We start from the raw sequence: 23,704 nt of genomic DNA on the forward strand, positions 1-23,704 counted from the left end.
TCTACAGTCCCTTCCTTTCTGATGAAACTCATTTTGGAGGATTCCAAGGGCAAACCAGTCCATTGGATGCCCCAAACACCAGGTTCCGTGGCTTAATTTGACAGCTCGCTCCACTTTGGTCCCTCAGATGCTCAGCTTTCAGGGTGCAGTTCTGGCACTGGAGCTGCAGGCAGGCTGGGAAGGCAGAAGCACAGGCTCTCGGGTGTCCCTGTGTTCTTGACAATCAGATGTACTCATAGGTGCTTTATGTGCCTCTTGGGGACCTGGGAAAGTTTTAGCAGGGGTGCTTAGATCCAGCCGCAGTCTGATATGAATGCGGTTCAGTGACCGTTCCCTCACCTTGTTACATGTCATAAACGTTTGACCTCATCCTGGCAACTGCACGGCTGTTGAATTTCTACTGATGGGGATAATCTCTTGAGTAAAATGTAAAAACAACACTACTATGGAGTTTCTGTTAGAAATAAATGACATATTTCATGCAGTACTCACCAGAACTGTGACACTGACTGATGTCTCTTAAAATGGTGCTAGAGCTGTTTGACAGCACTTGCTTGTTCTGTTCACCATTTATTAGCTTTTTCCATAAAGGCTGCTTTGTGGCCCATTCACTTCATCTGTCCTCTTGCTTCCCCAGTTCTTGCAACCATAGCGTTTGCTTTCCTTCTGCTGCCCATGTGCCAGTACCTGACTAGACCCTGCTCCCCACAGAACAAGTAAGTGTCTTCGTGGTGCCTATGGCATGGATGGGAAGGGAGAGCGAGTCGGGTCATGGAACGGATGAAACGCTGCGTAAACTGAAGAGTTTGCACTGCTGTCTTCTGGCAGGATCTCATTCGGATGCTGTGGGCGATTCACCCTGGCTGAGTTGCTGTCCTTCTCCCTTTCGGTCATGTTGGTGCTGATCTGGGTGCTGACAGGACACTGGCTGCTCATGGACGGTATGGTCACCCCTTGCCCCCGGGCCCAATCGCTCACCCAGTCTCACGCCCTCTGTCTCACTACTTGTAGCCTTGTCCCAACAGCTCTGGCCATGGGACTGTGTGTGGCCATGATCGCCTTCGTGCGCCTACCCAGCCTGAAGGTGTCCTGCCTACTCTTGTCTGGACTGCTCATCTATGACGTCTTCTGGGTAAGGCCATGTCTGTCTCACAGAGGTTAGCTTTTAGGCGGGATGTCGGCAACAGGCACTCCTGCCGTTTGTTAGGGCATGACACAATACTCGTATTGCTGCAGGTAGATTACCATGGGGACACCCCCATTGTGGACTGTGAAAAAATATAACCATCCTTTCAGTGCAAGTGAGTAGTGCTGGTGATCAGTGTGGATGAAAAGTGCAAACACAAACAATGTATATAAATAAAACCTGATGAGGTACAGCAGATCATCTTCCTCACTGGAAGCAGGGGGAGCCCCGGTGTGGATGGCCATTTGACCCATTGCATCTTGCAGAGACAGGATTCCTTCACTGTTGTTTGCTGGGTTATCTGTGTCCACCTGACGATCTGTAGGCTCAGGGCTGGGCAGCCTTGAGTGAGGGAGCAGAAGGGATAGTTGAAAGGAAATTCCTGTTGTTTCTTTTGGCAGTAGATGCAGTTTGAAAGAGCCTAGGTGTACTAGGGTTTGACAGTGAGACAGGGGTAGGCTGAGGATTTATGTAAGCATAAGCAAGGCACTCGCCTGCAGATTATGGAGCATGCAGGGTGTGTAACAAACAGTATTAAGGTGATAGTGATGTAGGCCTGGCTCACAAACAGCTTAGTGTTCAGAATCCATCCTCCACTCAGCAGGTACTAAACAGGCAGGTCTTTACTCTCAGCCGAATTATAGAGAGGGTTTGAATTCTAACAAGTACTTCATATGCATTTTTTCTTAGCATAAGATAGCTGCCATATTGTTGACATAGTACTCAGTCGCATGGTTTTATTCTCATAACCCTGTTAGGGTACATCTTTGTGAGTGTAGAACATGACTGCTGTTTATACAAGCGTAGAGTTTGATCATGCCTGAGGTGGAAATGAGTGGGACTCTTAGCAGCCGTGCCCCACACCCCTTCTTCCCGCAGGTCTTCTTTTCAGCCTACATCTTCAACAGCAATGTGATGGTGAAGGTGGCCACGCAGCCGGCAGATAACCCCCTGGACGTGCTTTCCCGAAAGCTGCACCTGGGGCCCAGCCGTGACGTGCCTCGCCTTTCCCTGCCCGGCAAACTGGTCTTTCCCAGGTAGGACAGCCAGCAAGCCGAGATCCTGTGTGATGATGTACATGCACACAAAAGAAAATGGACAACATATGGCAAGTGTCAAATTGAAAAATGAAGTGGTACTTAGTGGTTTATGAACCCCTGATGTAATTCTCGAGACATCTGGAAATGTGATATTTTTACCATTATTATTGTTTAATTAACACCAGGCCATGCTTTAAAAAATGTAGATGCGATTCCATGTGGCGTTTGGAAGAACTTTCAATTTTCACTTGCAGGTATGATAATGACGATTGATAAACACAGGTTAAAATGAAAACTGCAAGGGTTACCTGAGTCAACAGAGTAAATATAATTGAGTATGTAAGTGGATGCCACTTTTCCCTAAATCAAATAAGTTGATGTATTCCATGGCAAATCTCGTCAGACCTCAGGAAACATGTTGCAATTCTCATTGGCTTTTGCCAGTGTTATAAAAATATCGCAAAATATTTTTGGATTTGTCTGTTCACTGTAGCGCAAGTCATCTATAAATTAAGAAGATTTAGGACTATGGTGAGCCTGCCTAGATGTGGGTGTCCTTCAAAATAATCTGAGAAAAATCTAATGTAGGTTGTCCCAAACAACCCCTGACCATCAGTAGTATTCATGGGTTAACCTTGGGGGAATACCTTTGCTATCAAAAAGATAATTTTGGTCCTAATTTAGCAAAAGACCTATAGGGCACTGCCGCAGTTAGGTGTTTTCCAACCACAGGAACCTTTTTCAAGAATCAGGAACTTCTGTTGCATTTGCATTCCCACTGTGGGAACTTGGCCCAATTTGTAGTTCCTAAATCTTTTTTTATTTTTTACTCCATACTCCTGTGTAGGTATTTTTTGCTCAACCAAGAACTACTAGGTGGGGCTTATAGCAATTAACTTTGCTGATTTACCATAACCATCGGAGCTAACTTGGAAGTTACATTGAAGTATCTGGGGATGAGAGAAGTAGTGGAGGAAAGATTGTGCAAATGTAATTTTATATCTCTGTTACATTAAATGCATTAATGAACACCTTTTTTGCTTGTGTCTCCATATTTCTCAATTAGAAAATCTGATCAATAACCAACATGCTTCTAGTATCACCAGTGACAACAGTGAATCTCGCCAGCACTTATTAGTGGAATAACATCACACTGTTTTTCATTCTGTTGAAAACAAAAGCTCGATCTGCTGGTCAGATTTAATAATGAATTGTAAACATGTCACAGGCTATATAAAATAAAATGCTGTGTGCCGTTTAACCAGTATGGGGTGTGATAACTAACTTTTAACTACCAATACAACTTGCTCATCCTCCATTGTTTGGGTCGGCTGTGTCGTTTCCTATGAAATTAGGTATGACGTTTAACCTATGAGCTTTTTGCATCTCCCATGCTTATTTAGTATAATGGTCTTTATTCCTATGTGGTGGGAAAGCAATACATGAAAGTGGCCAAGAACTAAGACGTTGGAGACAGCATATGAGCTTCCTAAAAGCGACAGCTTATTATATCTACTATTTGCTGGGTTCGCTTAGCTGGTGTATCTAACCATTTTTGCCACATTCAAAAATACTACAGCTGGCAAAAACCTTACAGACAAACAGATAACTTGCCCATCTGTTAACCATAATGGTTCATGCTTTATGCTTCGGGGCTGCTTTTCCATTTTTGAACCTGGACAATTTGCAGTCATTCAAGAAATTTTTATTCTGTCAAACTGATCTTGGCATATTCTTCTAGACAACTGGCCAGACATGCGTTCAAACTGAAGTCAAACCAAAAAAGGGTATTTGTAGTTTGAGAGTGATGCTGAGAAGTAAAATTATATGCTTTGTAAGAGTCCAAGTAAACGTTCAGTGAAAATCCAGACCTAATCTAAATGTTGTGGCAAATGCTGAAGCAGGCTGTTTGTACAAAATGACTGGTAAATCAGGAGCTAATGAAGCGGTACTATCGAGTGGGAATGAGAAGATATGGAAGAGTGATTGATTGGTATTCGTAGGAGGCATCCATATGGCAGTGTGGAAAAAGGCTCACCTACTTGCAAACGCTGTGAATTTCAGGTGATGTTTGTTAAATATCAATGTGAAAAAACTAATGTGAAGGTCAAGAAACTGTTTGTGTGTGTGTGTGCATATGCCTGTATGCATTCTGTCTCATTCAGGTAATCTGTATCAAACACTGGATCACAGATAGATTAGCCTAAGATACTGTATTTCAAAGGGGTCATGGGCTTTCAAGCAGTGTTTGGTATGGGGGTGAGGTCAGAGTTGAATATTTTGGCATTCAGATTATAATTGTCCATCTTAAAGATGAGGTTAGAGCTATGGGCTTAAAATTCTGAATGGAGAAGTACATTGTGAAGCCAGCACTGTGCCTTACAATGCACTGGTACAGACCACCGACAACACATTGATGCACATGCTTGTCAAAATGCAGAGTAAAGCACAGTGCTCCTGTAGGGCAGTGTCTTTTCTTGGATGGAGATCGACATGTGTGCTACTTTTCTCCTCTGGCAGTTCCACGGGAAGCCACTTTTCCATGCTCGGTATCGGGGACATCGTGATGCCAGGCCTCCTGCTCTGCTTCGTGCTGCGCTATGACAACTATAAGAAGCAGGCCACCGGCGAGACGCTGGGGCCCGGCAACGTGTCAGGCCGCATGCAGCGTGTCTCCTATTTCCACTGCACCCTCATCGGATACTTTGTCGGTGAGAGCAGAGGGGGAGGCAGTCAGTGTGGGAATTTGAGGGGTATGGTTACTGGGCATGGGGGGGGGAGAGTCCCAGACTGAATGTGAGGAGGCATTACAGGAAAGAGTAAGGTGGGATTTAAGTGTGTGGAGTTACAGAATGAGGAGGAATGCTTGGTTATTGTAATATGCATTTTAATCGCAGGGATCCCGTAAGTTACCTATGTGATCAGAGAATGTGTCAAGTGAATAATACCCCTGCTTCTAGGTCTCCTGACAGCCACCGTGGCCTCCAGGATCCACCGAGCCGCCCAGCCCGCCTTGCTGTATCTTGTGCCCTTTACCCTGTTACCGCTGCTCACCATGGCTTATCTGAAGGTCAGTGTGTAGAGTGTAGAGGTGATGGGTTCTTAGTATGGGCCCCATGGTGAACCTGTGACCAGTTTGGGATGTAGAATGTGGCAGCAAAGCTGGTTTTGGGTTAACATCTCAGTCTGAGGTTTTCTCAAAGGATATGTTGACCAGTCTGTATCCACCCTGTGGGAGGCACTTTTTAAGCTAGGAAGGGGTTCGTCTGTACTTTGAAGATATTCAAAAGAGTACGACCAAGCATTGAAGGGGGCTGTTTAGATAAAGATTACAGGACTTTTGGTCTCAGTTATAATTGTATGCACTGAATATTTATATGGTAGAATTGTGGATTTTCACTTGTTAACCATTTTAATTTGGTTTAATTTTCAGTGCTTTTAAAATGCTAATCTCTGAAACATGTAAAATGTTTAGTCAGAGTTTAGACCTGATTTTGAAACTAACAACTAAAATCCCTGGATTAAATTATTACACCGGTTTAAACCTGTCTGATTGAGTTTGCCCTCTAGTGGTATTTCAGTGTAATATTATTAAGATTAGCCTTTGAACGCCATGCCTTACTGATACAAACCTCAGCCTTGGTGATGAATCAAATCAGTAAATTCTTTGTAATAATCTGTAACTTTTGTAATAAATTGATAAAATGACAGGTTTTGGAAAGTCTGATGAACTGGCCAAAGTGTGGTCTCTCGAATGCATTTTAGTGCAGAGAGCAAATCTGTTTGCACTGTTACTGTAAATTGTACATTGTGTTAATTCTGAGATAGAGGTGGGGAGTAATTATAGTTTTCAAAGTTGTAAATGAGTGATTAACCCGTTTGCTGTGGATAAGGAGTCTCACACCTGCGGCTGCTTTTCTCTCTCTCTCTCTCTCACTCACTCTCAAATACATATACCCTGATTGCGCTGCCTGCACAGGGGGACTTGCGACGCATGTGGTCAGAGCCCTTCCATGCCAAGTCCAGCAGCTCGCGATTCCTGGAGGTATGATGGACTGCCAGTAGCAGACCGCCGCCCTCGGGGGAGAGAATGGGACGGACACCCCCTGTTCCCAACCCCAACAGGATACCGAAAGAGACTGTATTGGAAGAGGGGGACTTTCACCGTGACCCACCCCCTCCCTCCTGCCTTTACACCCTCCCTCTGCCTCTGGTCATGGCTGCAAGAGATAGAGGTGCAATCCAAGGACATAGATGCCAGAGAGTGTGTACGCGTTTCCCACCCCACACTGCCCCTGATCATCTGCATGCCTATCCTCACACAGGGATCATCATCTGTTTACCCCCCCCCCCATGCTGTCTCTGTCAGTCTGAGCCTCCCTAGGGGACGGCTTTAGGGATGTGACCACAGCCCCCCACGTTCGCCTATGTTAGTTTTTTCCAGACGCAGCTGATTATTATTATTGTATTTTTTTGTTTGTTTTTTTTTTTTGGAAAAAAAACCATCGCCATGAAATGGAGTGGCGAGGACCTCCAGCAGCCTCCTAAGGACAGCCGAGCAGCAGTATGGCTGCGAGGGCCGGTATGCAGCCTATAGCTGGGACTCATTCACCCCAGCATCCGACCCCAGTGCTCCGCTGACTTCCTTTCCCTCTGTGTCCCTCTGTCCAATGTCCTTTTTCTGTTTCTGCTTTTATTCAAGTTTTTTCCCCTCTCGTTCAGGACATTTTTTTCCCCCACTAACAGTTTATGCTGATTTTTTTAAAGAATATGTATTGGTGTATATTTGTGTGTGGTCTGTGTGAGTAAGGAAGCGTGAGAGCATTTCTGTGTGCAACCAGGTATGCCAGTATACGTGTGTAAAAACGCACATAAGTTTGCCGTGCGTGTGTGTGTGTGCGTGCGTGGGTTACTTAACATATTGTGCTGATTTTAGCCTGAAATGTAAAATTTATAGGAGGATTGGGAAAACGCTGTTGTTCTGTTGCAAAGATGGTAGTGACTAGGTACGGACCTGTAGACCTAGAAGGGTATGTGTCAGTGTGGCATGTCTTTGGTTGCATACTGTAGTACATCAATAGAAAACCAGACAAGTGAGGATGAGAGGCAGGGAAATTTCATCCTGAGTTGGGACCGTACTCACATGTCACCTCCGCTTACTGTTGGAAGTTATTGGAAGTGACAGCTTTCTAAAATGTTGGTTTAAAATTTTGTGCCATATTTTCGATGGAAAGTAATTGATGAACAATTTAAGTAGCACTGATTATGCACATTAACCATTTGTAAATTATTTTCTCAAATTAGTTTTTTTAATAGAAATATAAATGGCACTGTCCCCCTTATCACTCCTAGAGAAAAATATGTTCCCTACATTAGGAAAGTTGAATAAAATTGGGGAAAAGGACTGTAATTACCAACTTCTACTGTTCGTGGTGCTACCGGTTAAATATTCTGTATGGATTTGTACACTCAAGCTTATATGGGTGGGTCACATAAAGCTTACTGGTGTATGTTCACTCCACTGGGAGTTGTGCAGCCCCCCTTATTATTAGACTGAGGAAGGTGGCTTATGTTGCGCAGATTCAGGTTTTCTAGGCCAGTATTCCCCAACCCGGTCCTTAGGGACCCCCAGACAGTCCACGTTTTTGCTTCCACCCAACTCCCTGCCAGACAGGATGGAGCAAAAACGTGGACTGTCTGGGCGTCCCACAGGACCGGGTTTGGAAACACTGTTCTAGAACATCTGTGGCATCTTTTCATTGCCATTGAGTTCAACATGTGTTCATCAGCTTGTTCAAATGCTGTTTAGTAGCAGTAGGACCAATAGGTCCATATCGGGCTCCGCTGGTCTGCCCCGGGAGGCGGAAGGTGGTGGCGCTTTCAGATGTTTGTTTGCCTGTGGATAATGCTACCCCCGTTTAACATTCTGTGAGTGAATAGCACTGGCCAACAACACTAATGACCCTCTCTTGCTGTTGGCGTGTTTGATGCCTGATGTAAATGTATTGCTAGGCCTTTATGAAGTGTGTGGACTTGAGGATAAAAATTCTGAACTGTAACTCTGGACCCAAATCATGGACCTTAAGAACTGTGATTTAAATCATTTACCCCCCCCCCCCCCCCCCCCCCCCAGACCTTTTTTAATTTGGATGGCCATTCCACTCTTTGTTCTTTGTTTATAGTTATAAAAACAACTGGACCAGTTGGTGGGAGTGCGTGCTTGTATGCGCGTGTGTGTGTGTGTGTGTGTGTGTGTGTGCATGCTCGTGTGTCCGTACCTGCACACAGAAACCCCACAGCGTGAGGTGAGTTCAGTTGAGATCTTGTGGTTGGTGACCCCATTATGTATAAAATCTTTGGCCCTGCATGCCAAATGTACAGCTTTCGCAGTTCCTCACATTGCAACCACAGCTCTGCTCGCCGTGTCGTGGCACGAAGTGGACAAAAAGGGCGAATTGGACACATCTCAGGGGTCAGAGCCTTTGGGACGATGACCTTTCTGAGCGCTGGCCTTCACATCATTTTTCCCGACCTGGCTGTGCAGAAGGACAGAACAATTGGGCAAATGAATGACTACAATCTGGGACAACCCACACATTAAAGACTATTAAGTAGCAGTGTCACCTTCACCTCATAACACTGCTGATGATAATAGTTAATATAATGGAGGATAATTTCAAAAGTGTTTCTTTTTTATGGAGTGATTTCTTTTTATTCCCATATTTGTATAGTATTTCTTTTTGTGCTGTAGCTTAGGTTTTTCATTTATTATTTTGTCTCCCTCTCCTTTCCCCATTTTGCCTTCTTGCAGAGGGCTTTAGTTCTGTTCAGATAAACCTGAATGGAGTCTGTACAAAAACAGAAAAATGTAGTCTAATGAATCCTGATAAACTGATCTTAATGTTCTCTTTTAACCCTTTTGAGTCAGGACTTCATTGTAAATAAAGATGAATCTAACTGTAATTCTCTCCTTTTTTAAAAAAGATGTTACATGCGGTCATTGGTTCAGTACACGTGTCTTCAGTGGGATTCATTACTGGGCAATTTTAGTTAAAATACCATATTGTCAAGAACTGTTATCCTAATATCATATTGCGTCTTTTGTTACAAATGTGCCGTTACGTATTTTATTTCCGGGTTCGTTAATTTCTGCAATTTTGGTACGGGGTTTCCGCAACTTTCTGTGCTATTCAGTATATAGTTATTTCTATTTCAACAAAAAAATACCGTATGTGAAACAAACGAAGACACCGCGTTTAAAACACCGACGTTACTATACTATACCAGTCTATTTTGTAATATATTAATGTAATGGCGAGCGGATTGCGGATTTCGCTAAAAATGTGACAACAGAGCAGAGGCGCTCTTTTGGAAGAAAAAAAAAACAGCAAAGTGCACGTTCCTGTAAAATGAATCGGATTCTGAATTAACAGGATTCGTCGGTTAACAGCGCGAGCTTTAAGACTAACAAAAAGCTCGAGCTTAAAATGAAGCCGTCACTCGTGAGCTCGCCGGTCCGACAGCTTGGCAGCACGTGAGGCGCCGCGATGCTGTCAGCTAGCTGGAGGCCAGCGCCGGGTGCCTGTTTGTCCGGCTCCTCCTTCCCTGTCATCCACGCCAAAGGCTGGTGCGCACAGCGGTCGGCAAACATGGCCGCTTCTGTCTCACCACTATGCTCCTCCTTCAAGCTATCAAGCGGCGTTCTCCAGCCTAGCTGTCATGCCAAATTTAGGATTTTCAGGAAGTCCAGTGGGCTGCAGAGATGCTTCCATCAATCGGCGTTCAGGTGAGAGAAATCTGCTCAGTTCGCGCGCATTGCGCAATATGGATGCTCAGGATTCATTGGTTTCACAGGCGCTGGTGATACTGACAGGACATTCAGACCGCGTTATATTACTTTTAACGTTACCGATGTTTCGACGTGCATTATTATGTGCCGCCATGCATGGACGTTATTTTGCTGTATGGGATGTCGCACAATGATGGCGGCTGCTCAGACGTCTATGAAAAACAATGCCGTACACAAGGGGCTTTGGTCATCTGTGACCTACACCGAGTAGAGTGACGTCGGATTTTTACGTCCTTTTACATCACGCTTAGCAATAATACCGTAATGCTGCGTTAAATGCTGCAATTGAATCCAAAAGTAACCTATAAAAAACGGAAAAACAGCAACGAAGAATTACCGGTCCTTAAAACTAAAAGTAATCTCAATACTTACCTTGTGCAACTAGTTGACTTGCATGATAAATACTAATCCCTGTTTTCTGGTTAGTCACCCTATTAGTGTAGCTTTTTCATTTATGTGAAATATAAACTGGTTCCTGTGCAGCCATACTGCTATGGTGATCTCAGGAAAAGAGCTGGCAAGGCAGATTCACAAGGAAGTCCAGTGTGAAATGGAAGAGTGGGTTTCCCTTGGCAATAAGCGGCCTCATCTCAGCGTCATTGTGGTGGGGGATGACCCAGCCAGTCACACCTATGTCAGGAACAAGACAAGAGCTGCAGCAGCACTCGGTGAGTCAGTGTCCAACGTCAGCAGCCCTTGTTTTCATTTATGGCTTAGCAACAGGCCTACTGCCTTAGTCATAAGTTGGCGTTTCATCCATTCACGTTGTAATAGTGGTGATGTTTGCATTATAAAGAGAAACGTAGAGTATAATCAGACAGTAACTTGTCAGAATGTTCAAAGTTGCTGAACAAATCCTTGTGCATTATTCATTTAGCTGTAGTCAATCTTATTTGTTATGATGGCCCACTTCTCCAGGGATCTCCAGTGAGACTTTGTTGAGGCCCAGTTCTGTGTCACAAGAGGAGCTTCTGGAAATGATTTATAGACTGAACAGAGACTGGAGGGTCAGTGGCCTGCTGGTTCAGCTTCCTCTTCCTGGTAACTACTTGGCTGTCAAGACAACGCAGTCACATGACAAATGCTGCGACGCCTGAACCCGCCTCTATCAAGTGATGTGGTCTTATATAGCAGGAGTTTTCATGCGAGATGTAGTTGTGGCTTGCGTGTTGTGCATGAGTGGGAATATAAGATGAATTGTGAATCTGCTCTGCTGTTCACATTGAGTTAGCGTTCCTGTACTGTCCGTAGCCGACTGTCTCGCTCTACTGCCCACCATCAGGGGACTTTGACGGTCTCAGTCCTTCTGCTGCCCTCTTCGTCCCGCACAGAGCACATAAATGAGCGAGCAGTCTGTAACGCCATCGCCCCAGAGAAGGACGTGGACGGCTTCCACATCGTCAACATCGGAAAGCTCTGCCTTGACCAGAAGTCGATGGTGCCAGCCACGCCTGCAGCAGTGTGGGAGATCATCAAGAGGACGGGTAAGCAATCTTAAGCCCCTATGTGTCGATCCCCAGTCATACACTATGGGATTTGAATACCCAACCCTGGAGGTGTGAAGCACCAGTACCTATTCAGCTGCCGCACAAGTCAATATGATTTGTGTATATATCCAAATCAAAGGGTGAATATATATACTTTAGCATCAGATTCCATATTACTTGTACCACATTTAATTTGCCTTTTAAGGGAAAAGACTCGGGCAAAAAATTGTTTGCAGGTGTATCATTTTTCCCACAACATAAAAAGTATATAATTTGCTTTTCCTGTACTGTGCTCACTAGGGGGCAGTAATTAATAAGAAAAAAAAATTACACGGTAACAGAAAAAGGTGAGCACCCAGAAGGAATGGTCCGATTTTGATGTTATTTGGGACGTGTGCAGACCAGAAATAGATATGTAAATGATTCAATCTGCAAGGAACTCGTGCAGTTAGTCACCAGATACAGAGGAGGCCTTTAAGGGACATTCGACTTCATTACCAGCACTTGATGGAGTTTGATAGGTGTCACATTGTAGGTTTGTATGAGGCCAGGGGGTTGTATCATGCAATTGCCCAGCATGTGGAGAATGCAGATGTCACAGTCACCCGATGTTGGAACCAGTGGGCATGTGAGGACCAGCCAGGTCCCCCAGTCTTTCCCCAATCAGCTTGGACATCAACTCACACCCACTGCCAATTTGAAGGATCTCGAGGGCCAGTTGCAGCTGTGGGCCGACTTGCCGTATGAGAGAATACAATGGCTGTACGACTCCCTTCCACACCGTATCGCCGCCTGTATCCAGGCTAGGGTTGGGGGCAGGAGGGGTGACATACCCTACTCACGTGGGACCAGCAGTGTGCCCACACTGCCAACTCTGCTGTCTCTTTGATCTGATATTATAATCATTGCCATACAGTCACATGACCTTTCACCACAGGCAAATTCATTTCAATTCCACCACTCCGTCTGGGTGCTTAACTTTTTTTTGTCATTTAGTGTATCTTTATTATTGCTATGAAACTAGTATTGAACATAATATTAATCATATCCCCGGGTATCGGATGTTTTAGTGCAACCTGAGCTGATAAAATATACAGATTTCTTTATTTTTCTGAAAGTATGTGTTCTCTGCTTGTTATGACAGTGGACCTGCTCATCAAATGCCGTTCGGTGACTGGGTAGAGCCACACAGCTGTGGTAATCATCTACAGGAAAGTTCTCACAGGCTGTTTTTGTTGCTTCATCCTTTGTTCAGTGGCCCTGCCTTATAATTTTGGAGTATGTCCTCTTCTTGTTGCTCTTTGATGATGATGATGATGATGATGATGACTGCTTTACTTCCCATCGCCTTTTTGTCACTGAAGTCTTGACCGGATGAGTGATAACAACGGTGTCCCTTTGCAGCACCACTAAGCTCTTCCACATCAAAGCTTTCCCTGCTTGTAGTGGGAAGGTTGCTATGATAACTATTTTACTGAATGTGTGTAACAGTGCTACAAGAGAGACATGCTACACAGTGCTGTCCGATGAAAACCGCATGTCCACTTTTTATTTGACCACTTTACTATAGATGGAATACGCCCATTCTCCTCTGTCTACTGATAGCATGTGACGTCTGATGGACCAATGAAAAGATGGTCCGTGAAGTCATCTATTTAGCTGATATCTCCATTGGATGTCTGAAATGTCTATCAAAACCGCATATCCCCCCCCATTTGGTGAAGTGTCGGCTAGGGCTGCACAATTCTGGGTGAAATAGGAATCCTGATTATTTTTTTTTTTTCTTTTTTCATTCAGAATCAAGATCGTGATATTCTTTTATGATGCTGGAGCAATGATATTCCTCTTTATGGTTGTTGTTGTTATGTCTATTATTATACCGTGAGATTGGGTCCCAATTGCTCTCTGCCACCATTCCCCCTCAGACGGTCGCATTCCCTCTTGTGTGATTAGGTGCGAGTCACATCAGCAGAGTTAGAGGTGCGCATGTGACTGCGAGTGATTGACAGCTGGGTCTTTCTCAGAGATTCAGACCATTGGGAGGAATGTGGTGGTGGCTGGCCGGTCCAAGAATGTGGGGATGCCCATCGCTATGCTTCTGCATACGGACGGACGACACGAGCGTCCCGGAGGTAAGATCGGCAGGATGGGCTCTGTCAAAGGACGTCTGCTTTTTTGTGGTCTATTACTCATCTGGGTGGTTGTGTTTTTTTACCTCTGCCATTAGTGAGGCTGGAACCATTTCTTAATAATTATCAATAATACCTGAAATACAGTAGTATTTTGATAAGTTTGGGAACCATAAAGAAAAGATATTTGTGAGCAAAGGGGGAGTTTATTTCTTTTAAGGCAACATAAACTTCAAGTGCATCAACACCTGCTTATTTTGGGGAGTTCATCCCACGTCAAGCTAAAATGTGAATGGCTTGCCTATTGATATAGTAGATTCATTAAATAAATGATTCACAGCATTAGTCTCAGGCTATCACTTCCTATCTAGAAAGATGTCAGAAGTGAAAGATATGTAACTGGTAAATGAGAGCTAAATGTGTTCAAATTTTGTACTGTACAATGCATGTCCGGTTTTAGATAGATGAATAAAGTTGATAACTATTAATAAATATTGATAATTTCCCTGACTCATCGTTTTCTTCTTTCAAAATTGGCTATCACTCTAACCTTTATTTATTTGTTTGTTTTGATATCTGTACCTTGAGAATGTGAATCCTGTTAACCTAGGACATGGTCCCTCACAAAGCTCAACTTACAGGCAAAATGAAAACCAAAGGGATTCCCCCCTTTAGCGTGTTAGAAAATGTGGTATGAATCACGGTGAAATAGTGTAATGGCTGTGACCTTAAATCTGATCAGACAATAAAGTAGCAAATACTTTTTATCAAGGTTTAAATCTTGCAGCTGGCGTTAACCGAGTCAATAAATATGATTCATAACAAAAAGTACATGACGGGACGTGCTTTGGCAGGGATTATGTGGAAAAGGATGTGTAGGCTTTTCAGAGAAAAGGGTTTGCCAGAGGTTTTTAGTACAGAGTGTCGGATATTGACCTTTCTTCCTGCATTTCTCAAATGCTGGGGACTATGTATCATATTACACGCTCTTCCTGTGATTAGTTGGATGCCAGCGAACCTGAAGCAGTGTGAAAGAATGAAAGCATCCTGAAAGAATTTATTAAAATCGTTTTCCGTTTGCCTCGACATGTCTGGATGTCATCACGGTATGGTCTTGTGTGAACGAAGGTGTGATTTCGCAGAATAGCCACATACACGTGACCTCCTTTTTAACTGTTGTGAGTTGGAACATATTCTGTAATCACTCTGTATTAAAATGTTGAATTCACCTTAAGTATAAACTGCTAAACTGATTTTAAAAATGACTATAATAAATAGATACAATGCGGAAGAAACACAACGTACCTTTCGTGTTTTGACTAGCACTCATATTGTGCTGTGCATGTTCAGCGTTGGCTTTGGAAGACTGTCATGCTTTTGTTTCAATAGAAAATGCATCCCGTTTGGCCATAAAAAAATAAATCTGTTGCCTGAAGTTGGCAGAAAAGGCATGAGTCAACTGTATAGCTTATTTTACAGTTTCATATGTGCAGAATCTTAGTTCCTTCTGTTTCCAAGATCATAACCAACAGTCAATTTCATATTTAATAAATAATACCCGGGTTCGAGTCTCCGCCGGGTCACATGTGTGTGGAGTTTGCCTCATGTCCCTGCCTCATGCCCATAGCTTCTGGGATAGGCTCCGGACCCCCCGCGACCCAGTAGGGTAAGCGGTTTGGAAAATGGATGGATGGATGAAAAAAAATATTTAGTAGACCATAAAATATCAAAAATATGATGAGTACATGTTTAAAAAAGCATCTTACAGTTTTATGACATTTTTCTTCCGTAACAGTCTAATCAGCAGTCATTAATGATGTATGTTAAATGTCATATATATATATATATATATATATATATATATATATATATATATATATATATATATATAATATATGAAATATTCTTTGTATGGTACCAGTCAAAAGTTTGAATATGCCTGCCTGAAACTATAATTAGCTATGATTTGAACATTATGTATTTCTCTATTACCCGGAGTGGTAGTTGGTCTCATAATAAAAGTTGAGTCAAAATCTGAAATATTAGTCACATTATAGCCACATGTATGAATGCTTCATGATGCTCTCATCTACAATGAACTATAAATACTTTTATGATGCATTATAATGATCGATTTGAGCATTAGGATACTTTGTATTGTATTATAAAGCTTCATAAAGCAGTGCATAATAAACATGGTTATAATGTGTTATGGCTTTTTATAAATATTCATAGCCATCTTTATAATGCTTTTTGTTTTAGAAATTACTAAAAACATGGCCTTAAGTAAAGTGCTACCTTTTAAAGTTTTTAAAAACTTTCACTTTATCATTTTGTATCTGGTACTGAGTATAGGTTGATTAGGGTAAAACTAATTCAAGCGATCATAGCATAATGCTGCAACATAACAAGAGTGAATGGAAAGAAGGGGTCAGTACTTTCTAAGTGCACTGTGTAAGCTAAAGCACCCAGAAGCACCCAGCAACTCCAGGAATGTGCAGAAGAGCTGTAAGGACACCAGGTGATTTCTTGCTGAAATTCGCAAGACGATAGCTTATTTCAAAGCAAAAGATCTCTTGAACATTGCACTTGGTACTGTCTTTGTATATCATAATGTGTTTTTATATTTAGACATTTACAGATTAACATGATGCAAAACATGAAAAAAAAACTGGTTTCTGATTTGTTTACGCAAGCTTTAGACTGGGTCTGTATGTCCTAGTAGAGTTTTTGAAAAATGGCTGCCTCGCAGGGTACCACTGTTACATCACACTTAAAGGGCTGGGGATTTGGATTCCGCCCTTGATCTGTGTGCATGTTCTCCTCATGCCATGTGGGTTTTGTCCAGATACTCTACTCTCCTCCCACTGTCCAAACACATGCAAACAGGCAAGTTGGCATCTCCATGATTGCCTATAGAGTGTGTGTGTGTGTGTGTGCGGTCCAGATATACCTTACCTTGTGAGGACCAAACATCCTCACAACATGATTACCTTTTTCTTTTACCTTTTGGGGACTAGTTTCTTGAGCACCATAATAGAAAACTTAGTTTTCTAAGAATCCATGACTGCAATAAAAAAAAAACTAAAAATGCTGAAACTCTTTTATTTTGTTTGGTTACTTATCGTTATGGTTAGGACTGGGTGAGGATTAAGGTTGTCAGTGTGTGTGTGTGTGTCTGTGTGTGGGAACTGGTGTCTTGTCCAAATTTGCTTGGGATAGGCTCTAGTCTCTAGATCAATATTGAAGGATATTTTGTGTTTGAAATATACTTTTGAATATACATCTTATTCAGTGTGGCTTTTCGGCTGGGAGGTGGGTTGCAATAACAGGCCTTGCCACGTTTACATTTTTTCACTTTTATAACACGCTGCTAGTAAAGCGTTTTTATGACTGCACATGCCTGGTGCGGGTGGGTGGGGGGTTGAGGGTTGGGGGTCTGCCAGCACAGTTGCGTGACAGTCAGCCAGAATGCTTGTTATTGTTTGTTTCAAAAGGTGAGGTTTTCGCCAAATGATGGTAGGAAGATTAAAGTGAGCGAGGGGCTGCTGGTCTGCATGCTCTTTGGAACTAAAGCTGTGCGTGGCCCAATGGGACAGGGCACTATACCTGTGATCAGAAGGTCGCCCATTTCAAAATGCAGGATCAGCAGAGTGATTTCACAGTTGGGCCCTTCCACAAGGCCTTTAACCCTACAGCTGGGTATTTTCACTGATGCCCTGATACGATTAGATTCCGATTTACAAGTGAACAATTCAATTCAATCCGATTCAATTCCAATTCAGTATCTATCCATTAGAAATGAGATGAAATATAATATAGCAGCTTTACATGTTTGGAGAGGGGGCGGCACGGTGGCGCATTGGTTAGCGCAACAAGAAGGTCCTGGGTTCGGTCCCTGGGTCAGGTGTAGGATCTTTCTGTGGGGGTTCGCATGCTCTCCCTGTGTTCATGTGGGTTTCCGCCAGGGGCTCCGGTTTCCTCCCACAGTCCAAATGTGTGCATGATATGGTGACTCTAAATTGGGATTAAGCAGTTACGGTGGTGAATGGATGGATGTATTTGGAGAGATGCTTTAAAAACCCTAAAAGGAACACAAATTTATAAATGCAGAGTCACTGGAATTATCCTGAAAACCACTAAAAATAGCCCAAAGGCTGTTGGGATGTCGACGGGTATAATTCCTTAAAAATAAAACCTGTCTCTTTCAAAGTACAAAAAATGACTTCTTGCTAAAAATAAAAATGGGCAGGTCTAAAACTCACTTGCCATATTTCAGAAGGACCTTGACTTAGTTATGTGCCAAAACATAAATTGGAATCTTTTTTTTTTTGAGGAACATTTGGGTATGGTGTAGGGTCAGGAATCGCAATTTCTCACAATTTTTAATTCAGTTTCAATTCACAAGTGCCGGATTGGGTTCTATTTTAATTATATTCAACTTATTCTCTCCACTAATGTTCGATGAAACCAGATTTGGTGTGTAAAATTGATCTGCTAAATAAATAAAATGCAAAGCAAACCCAAGTGTTTCATCTGCAGGGCATAAATTAGTATTTATACATTTTATGCTGTAACTTTATTATCATGCATGTATTCTGCCATTATACAAGCATAACGCTTCTTGCTGACATTCCCAGATCCCAGGTTTTTATCTGAACATGAATCTCCTGCCTTCCTTCCCCACAGGTGATGCCACTGTCACCATCGCTCACAGGTGCACCCCCAGGGAGAAGCTGAAAGAGCTCACCCGGCTCGCAGACATCGTAATTGCTGCTGCAGGTAAGCGCCTTTGCTCACGTGCTGTGGCTCGTGTTATAAACAATGGTATTCTATAAGCACTTTCTGGCACTTTACGTTTCTCTATAAGCATTATCTGTGACTGTACATTACTTTATAAGCACTTTTTTATAATTGTACATTACTGTATAAGCACTGTATGTGATTCTAAAGTTATACTTACAATGCTAACGTAAAGTTGTACAGTTACATTTATGTGTCATACAAGTAAGACCTATTATTATTTGATATATTTTTGGTTCTGTACAATTGTACAGCATTTTGCTCAGCTGGGGCTGTTTTTAAATGTGCTGTTATATATATGTGTTAACTTGATAATACAGTATAAGCATACAGCTGTCAAGGAGCCAACTAGGAATAAGTGCAGCTAGGCTGAGCTTCCAATGAATGTCCATTAGCACTCTCTGTGATTGATTGTACATTACTTGATATCACTCTCTGTGATTGTACATTACTCGGTATCACTCTCTCTCTGATTGTACATTACTCGGTATCACTCTCTGTGATTGTTTATACATTACTCGGTATCACTCTCTATGATTGTTTATACATTACTTGGTATCACTCTCTGTGGTTGTACATTGCTCTGCATCACTCTCTCTGATTGTACATTACTCTACATCACTCTCTCTTATTGTACATTACTCCGTATCACTCTCTGAATATTACTCGGTATCTCTCTCTCTGTGATTGTACATTACTCGGTAACACTCTCTGATTGTACATCACTCAGTATCACTCTCTCTGATTGAATATTACTCGGTATCACACTCTCTGATTGTACATTACTCGGTATCACTCTTTCTGATTGTACATTACTCGGTATCACACTCTTTCTGATTGTACATTACTCGGTATCACACTCTGATTATACATGACTCGGTATCACACTCTCTGTGATTGTACATTACTCGGTATCACACTCTCTGTGATTGTACATTACTCGATATCACACTTTCTGTGATTGTACATTACTCGATATCACACTCTCTGTGATTGTACATTACTCGATATCACACTCTCTCTGATTGTACATAACTCTGCACTATATGGACAAAAGTACTGGGACACCTGGTATTACACCCACAAGAACTTTTATGACATCCCATTCTAAATTCATAAGCATCAATATGGAGTTGGTCCACCCTTTGCACTTATAACAGTGTATGGATTCCTGTGTCTCACAGTTGAGGTGTAGCTACAATGAAAATTACAGATCTCTCCATTCTTTGAAAGTGGGAAAACTTGAAAAATCACCAGGGTATCAAATACTTATTTACCCCAATGTAAGTTGGTGGTGTTACTGCGACTTGTGCCAACACAAAGCACTGCCGACAAATCACTTACTTTTGCTCAATATTTCTCTATGGAATCCAAGATGTTTACATACAGTGGAAAGTGAATGTCTTTTGCTGAGAAGCTCTTGTTCCCTTTTCTCGTAAATGTGCCACACTGTCTATGAATGAGTCTAAAAGCAAGGATGAAAATGATTATGACTGGCTCGGAGAGCACATGCAGAATTCACAATTTACACATATTTTTAGTGTATGTTCAATAATCTTGAATGATCATTACAATTGCAAAGCTTGTACAAAGCTCTTTGACAGAGTAAAACTGCTGTAGCAAACTTATTGATCTCTTTGGTAGGGCTGGGTATTGGCATAGGCACTTAGATTTGACTCAATTCAGATTCACAAGCTAACAATATGATTCAATCCGATTTGATTCCGATTCGATATCCATCCAATAGAAATGAGATATGAAATACTGTACAGCAGCTTTCCATATTTGGAGAGATGTTTAAAAAGATGTAGATGGATCACAGACTTACAAACGCAGAGTCACTGGAAACAAACTGTGAAAACTACAAAAGAAAAGGCCAAAGGCTTGTAAACCAAAATATTTTTATTTGAGGAGCACAGGGGTGTAGTTCCTTACAAACAAAACCAACATGCCTCTTTCAAAGCACAAATAATTACTAAAATGAATAGTTGAAAATAAAAATGGGCATGTCTAAAAATTCTTTTGCCATGTTTCAAAATGATGTAAAGTTATGTGCCAAAACATAAATTCAGCTTTGCATGAAGAGAAGTTGCACATGCATGCTCTAGCAGAAGGGTTGGCAGCAACACATCCAGGTGATGTCTTGTTAAAGGGCTCTGTAGGTTTCTCATGTTAAGTATTTAACTTAACACTTCAACCCTAATGTGACTTTCAGGATACAGTGTTTCATACCTAAATGAAACTCAAGCTACTGTAGTTGCTAAAGTTGGTCATCTGCTTACATCAGGGCAAGTGAGGTGCAGTGATGCTTATGTTGCCTGAGACTACAGGGCAAATATTTCAATGGACAGCTGAGGCATTTACTATAAATAGCACACTGTGTTGCAGTGTCAACTGGTACAACCAATGCGGAAATTAACCTAAAAAACTGGGAAAAAAATGAGCCTAAAAGATTGATCCATAAATTGCACAGATCAATAAAGAATTGAACAAAATTTTTTAAATGACCTAATCAAAAAGAAATAAAAACAAATATTTTTGCACACCCCTACAGTTTGGTGAGTCGTATTGTGGTACCCCTCTGCCGCTTAGTGAATATCATTGCCAAGATTTCAAAATACCAGAATTATGACAAAACACAGTTGCTTTTGAAAATACCATCAAAAACCCATATACCCCGGTATGATAATATGAAAAATTAGATACCACCCAAGCCACATCTCAGCCCACCTGAATACCACGTCCCATATGATAGGGAATAGGGAGTGTTGTGATTATATGATAATTATGTTGCTGGTTCACTGTATCATCTAGGGTGATCATCCTTTCTCCTTTCCTAGGAATTCCTCGTCTGATAACAGCTGATATGGTGAAGGAAGGTGCCGCGGTGATCGATGTTGGTGTAAATCGCATCCAGGATTCGGAAACTGGAAAAATCAGGCTGGTTGGGGATGTCGACTTTGAAGGTAAATGCAGTTATACAGCTTTGCATTAACTTATGTTCGTATTTGGGACAAGGACCACTGGATGCAAGTCATTTTGGGCATATCTCAATATTGCAGTTGTCCATCACATATACATTACTGTATGCATATATTCCAATTTAGATATGGACAGTGTGTCATTGGGCAGCGCTGCCACCTGCATATTCTACTGCACCTGTTACTGTAAGCGATACACCCGCTAACGTCCAACTGTATCCGTTTTCAGGTGTCTCTCAGTCAGTGTATATTATTTACTATGGACCTCGGAGGTAAATAGGTGTGGTAAGAGGCTCAGTGGGCTAAGCCCCTGTGCCTCTGATCAGAAGGTTATTGGTTTGAGCCCCAGTCTAGGCAGAATGGTTACATGTCCATGGGTCTTTGAAGAAGGCCCTTTACCCCCCCCCCCCCCCCCCCCCCAGCTCCAGGGGCGCCATGCACACTGGCTGATCTTGCACTGTGACTCCCCAAGCTTGCTGTCACTCGCATACGTGTCTGTGTGTCTCATGGAGAACAAGATGATGTAGGTGAGGAGGAGCATTTCAATGTAATTGTGCCAATGGCAAATAAAAGATCATTTCATTTCCAATGTGATTGGATGTGAAGCAGTCAGGTATAGCTCAGCATAAACCTTTGTGTGTGTATATAGAAAGTGTTCACTGCCCTATCTTCAGCATTAACTTGCTTTAGTTTTTTTGTACCTGATACTGTGATGCATTGAAATGATTTACAGATTTTATTTTTTTTTTTGCACAATTCACACTAGGTACTTGTACAATTTGAACATGAAGGAAAAAAACTTTATTCTTCTAGTATTTTTCTAAATTTGTAGCACATTACCTGACAGAATATAGAGATTTCTCATCTAATAGATGTTAAAATGTTTACAAACCAAAGTGTGTAACAATGTGGATGGTGAAACTCCTCCGTGAGAATAACAGGTGGGCAGCACACACTCACAGCAGCCTGTTTCGGCCCCATTGATTCATGACCATGTGGGCGGTCATTCCTGTTTCGTTAGCCAGCAGAAGTTCCCCGGAGAGTATTGTTACGCATACAGTGTTGTAATCTGCTCGGTCTCCTGCACCAGCCCCGATCTACTTTAATGTCTCTGGGCTTTATATGTCTTCTGTAAAAACATTCCAGAGACGCTTAGTAAGGAGGTTGCCGGCAGTTATTACGTCGGGTTTTGGGCTCCCGAGGCCCACGCAGAGTGCTGGCACGCTACGTCGGCACAAGGCGGGCTTTGAGGCAGTTGTACGCCGGTAAACATGGCAGCTGGAAGTGCTGCAGTGTGCTGTGCCCCTGGGCTTGTGGTTTTACAGTGCAGCACACTGGCAGTGCCTGCTGTATGAATGATGAAGTGTTACAGAGGGTAAACTTGCGCCAGGTCAGAAATACCCAGAACTCTGCTTTCTAGGGGGGAGCATTTGTATTGATGACTTATAACCTAAGACTGACCTTTTACTGTTTCTCTATCTCCAAGAGGTGAAGAAGAGAGCAGGGTTTATCACACCAGTGCCTGGAGGGGTTGGCCCTATCACCGTGGCAATGTTAATGAAGAACACGGTCACTGCAGCAAGAAACACAATCACAGACTGACGCACAGGCTGACCCGAGGCCTACTTAACCACAGCGCATGTGTGACTGGAGGCCGCGTGCAATGACAGTGATTTGTTTCATTAAGTACTGTTACCACAGGCTTTGTATTTTAAATGAGGAGGGTGCCCACAGTAACTACAAAGTGCTTACAATCTGAGATGATTCCTGTGTGTGAATACTGACTTTCTGGAGCACAAAATATTATTTATTCAGCACTGTGCAAAAATCTTAGTCAGTCAAACAAAATATTTAAAGCAGTTTATTTTGGCAGTATATATATATATATATATATATATATATATATATATATATATATATATATATATTTGCTCAGGAAAAAAAACAATTTACTTTTATAATATATGCAATTTAATAATGACACAATGAAAAACTAACAAGAATTTCTTTGATATCAAGCTGGATAGTTAGATAAACAGCGCTCACAAACCTCTCCTTAGGGGCACCCCAGCCATTTTATGCATTAATTCAATTTCACAACCAGCTCCTTTAATTAACTGAATAACTTACATAATTCATTAATATATTAATTAGCCAATGATGTGGTCAAGTCAAAAAATACATGGGTGTATTGGATGGTTGCTACCAATATTGGGGTCTGGGTTGTTT

At 42.2% G+C, this 23,704-nt stretch overlaps 2 protein-coding genes across 3 annotated transcripts in view; both read left to right on the forward strand.

The window, feature by feature from the left end:
- LOC125713046 (signal peptide peptidase-like 3) overlaps positions 1–9,189 on the forward strand; it is a 44,289-nt gene extending 35,100 nt beyond the window's left edge. Inside the window, exons 5-11 of the mRNA XM_048983829.1 lie at positions 638–716; positions 829–941; positions 1,026–1,132; positions 2,066–2,223; positions 4,747–4,937; positions 5,187–5,296; positions 6,206–9,189. Coding sequence (XP_048839786.1) covers positions 638–716; positions 829–941; positions 1,026–1,132; positions 2,066–2,223; positions 4,747–4,937; positions 5,187–5,296; positions 6,206–6,277 — 830 coding nt within the window. The 3' untranslated portion in view covers positions 6,278–9,189. The remainder of the gene's footprint in view (positions 1–637; positions 717–828; positions 942–1,025; positions 1,133–2,065; positions 2,224–4,746; positions 4,938–5,186; positions 5,297–6,205) is intronic.
- A 105-nt stretch (positions 9,190–9,294) lies between these two features.
- Positions 9,295–23,364, forward strand: LOC125713055 (bifunctional methylenetetrahydrofolate dehydrogenase/cyclohydrolase 2, mitochondrial-like). Of its 2 annotated transcripts, none has more exons than XM_048983849.1 (8): positions 9,295–10,012; positions 10,559–10,743; positions 10,994–11,130; positions 11,358–11,559; positions 13,587–13,694; positions 18,381–18,473; positions 21,335–21,460; positions 22,962–23,364. In XM_048983849.1, exons 1-8 carry the CDS (start codon positions 9,774–9,776, stop codon positions 23,075–23,077), a joined length of 1,206 nt encoding a protein of 401 aa, XP_048839806.1. In that variant the 5' UTR covers positions 9,295–9,773; the 3' UTR covers positions 23,078–23,364. The 2 variants fall into 2 exon arrangements, with proteins under 2 accessions (XP_048839806.1, XP_048839796.1); XM_048983839.1 differs by having other exon boundaries at positions 10,994–11,116; positions 11,407–11,559; positions 22,962–23,363.
- The last annotated feature ends 340 nt before the right edge of the window (positions 23,365–23,704 follow it).

Source organism: Brienomyrus brachyistius, chromosome 2, assembly GCF_023856365.1.
Source record: "Brienomyrus brachyistius isolate T26 chromosome 2, BBRACH_0.4, whole genome shotgun sequence".
NCBI classification, from domain to species: domain Eukaryota; kingdom Metazoa; phylum Chordata; class Actinopteri; order Osteoglossiformes; family Mormyridae; genus Brienomyrus; species Brienomyrus brachyistius.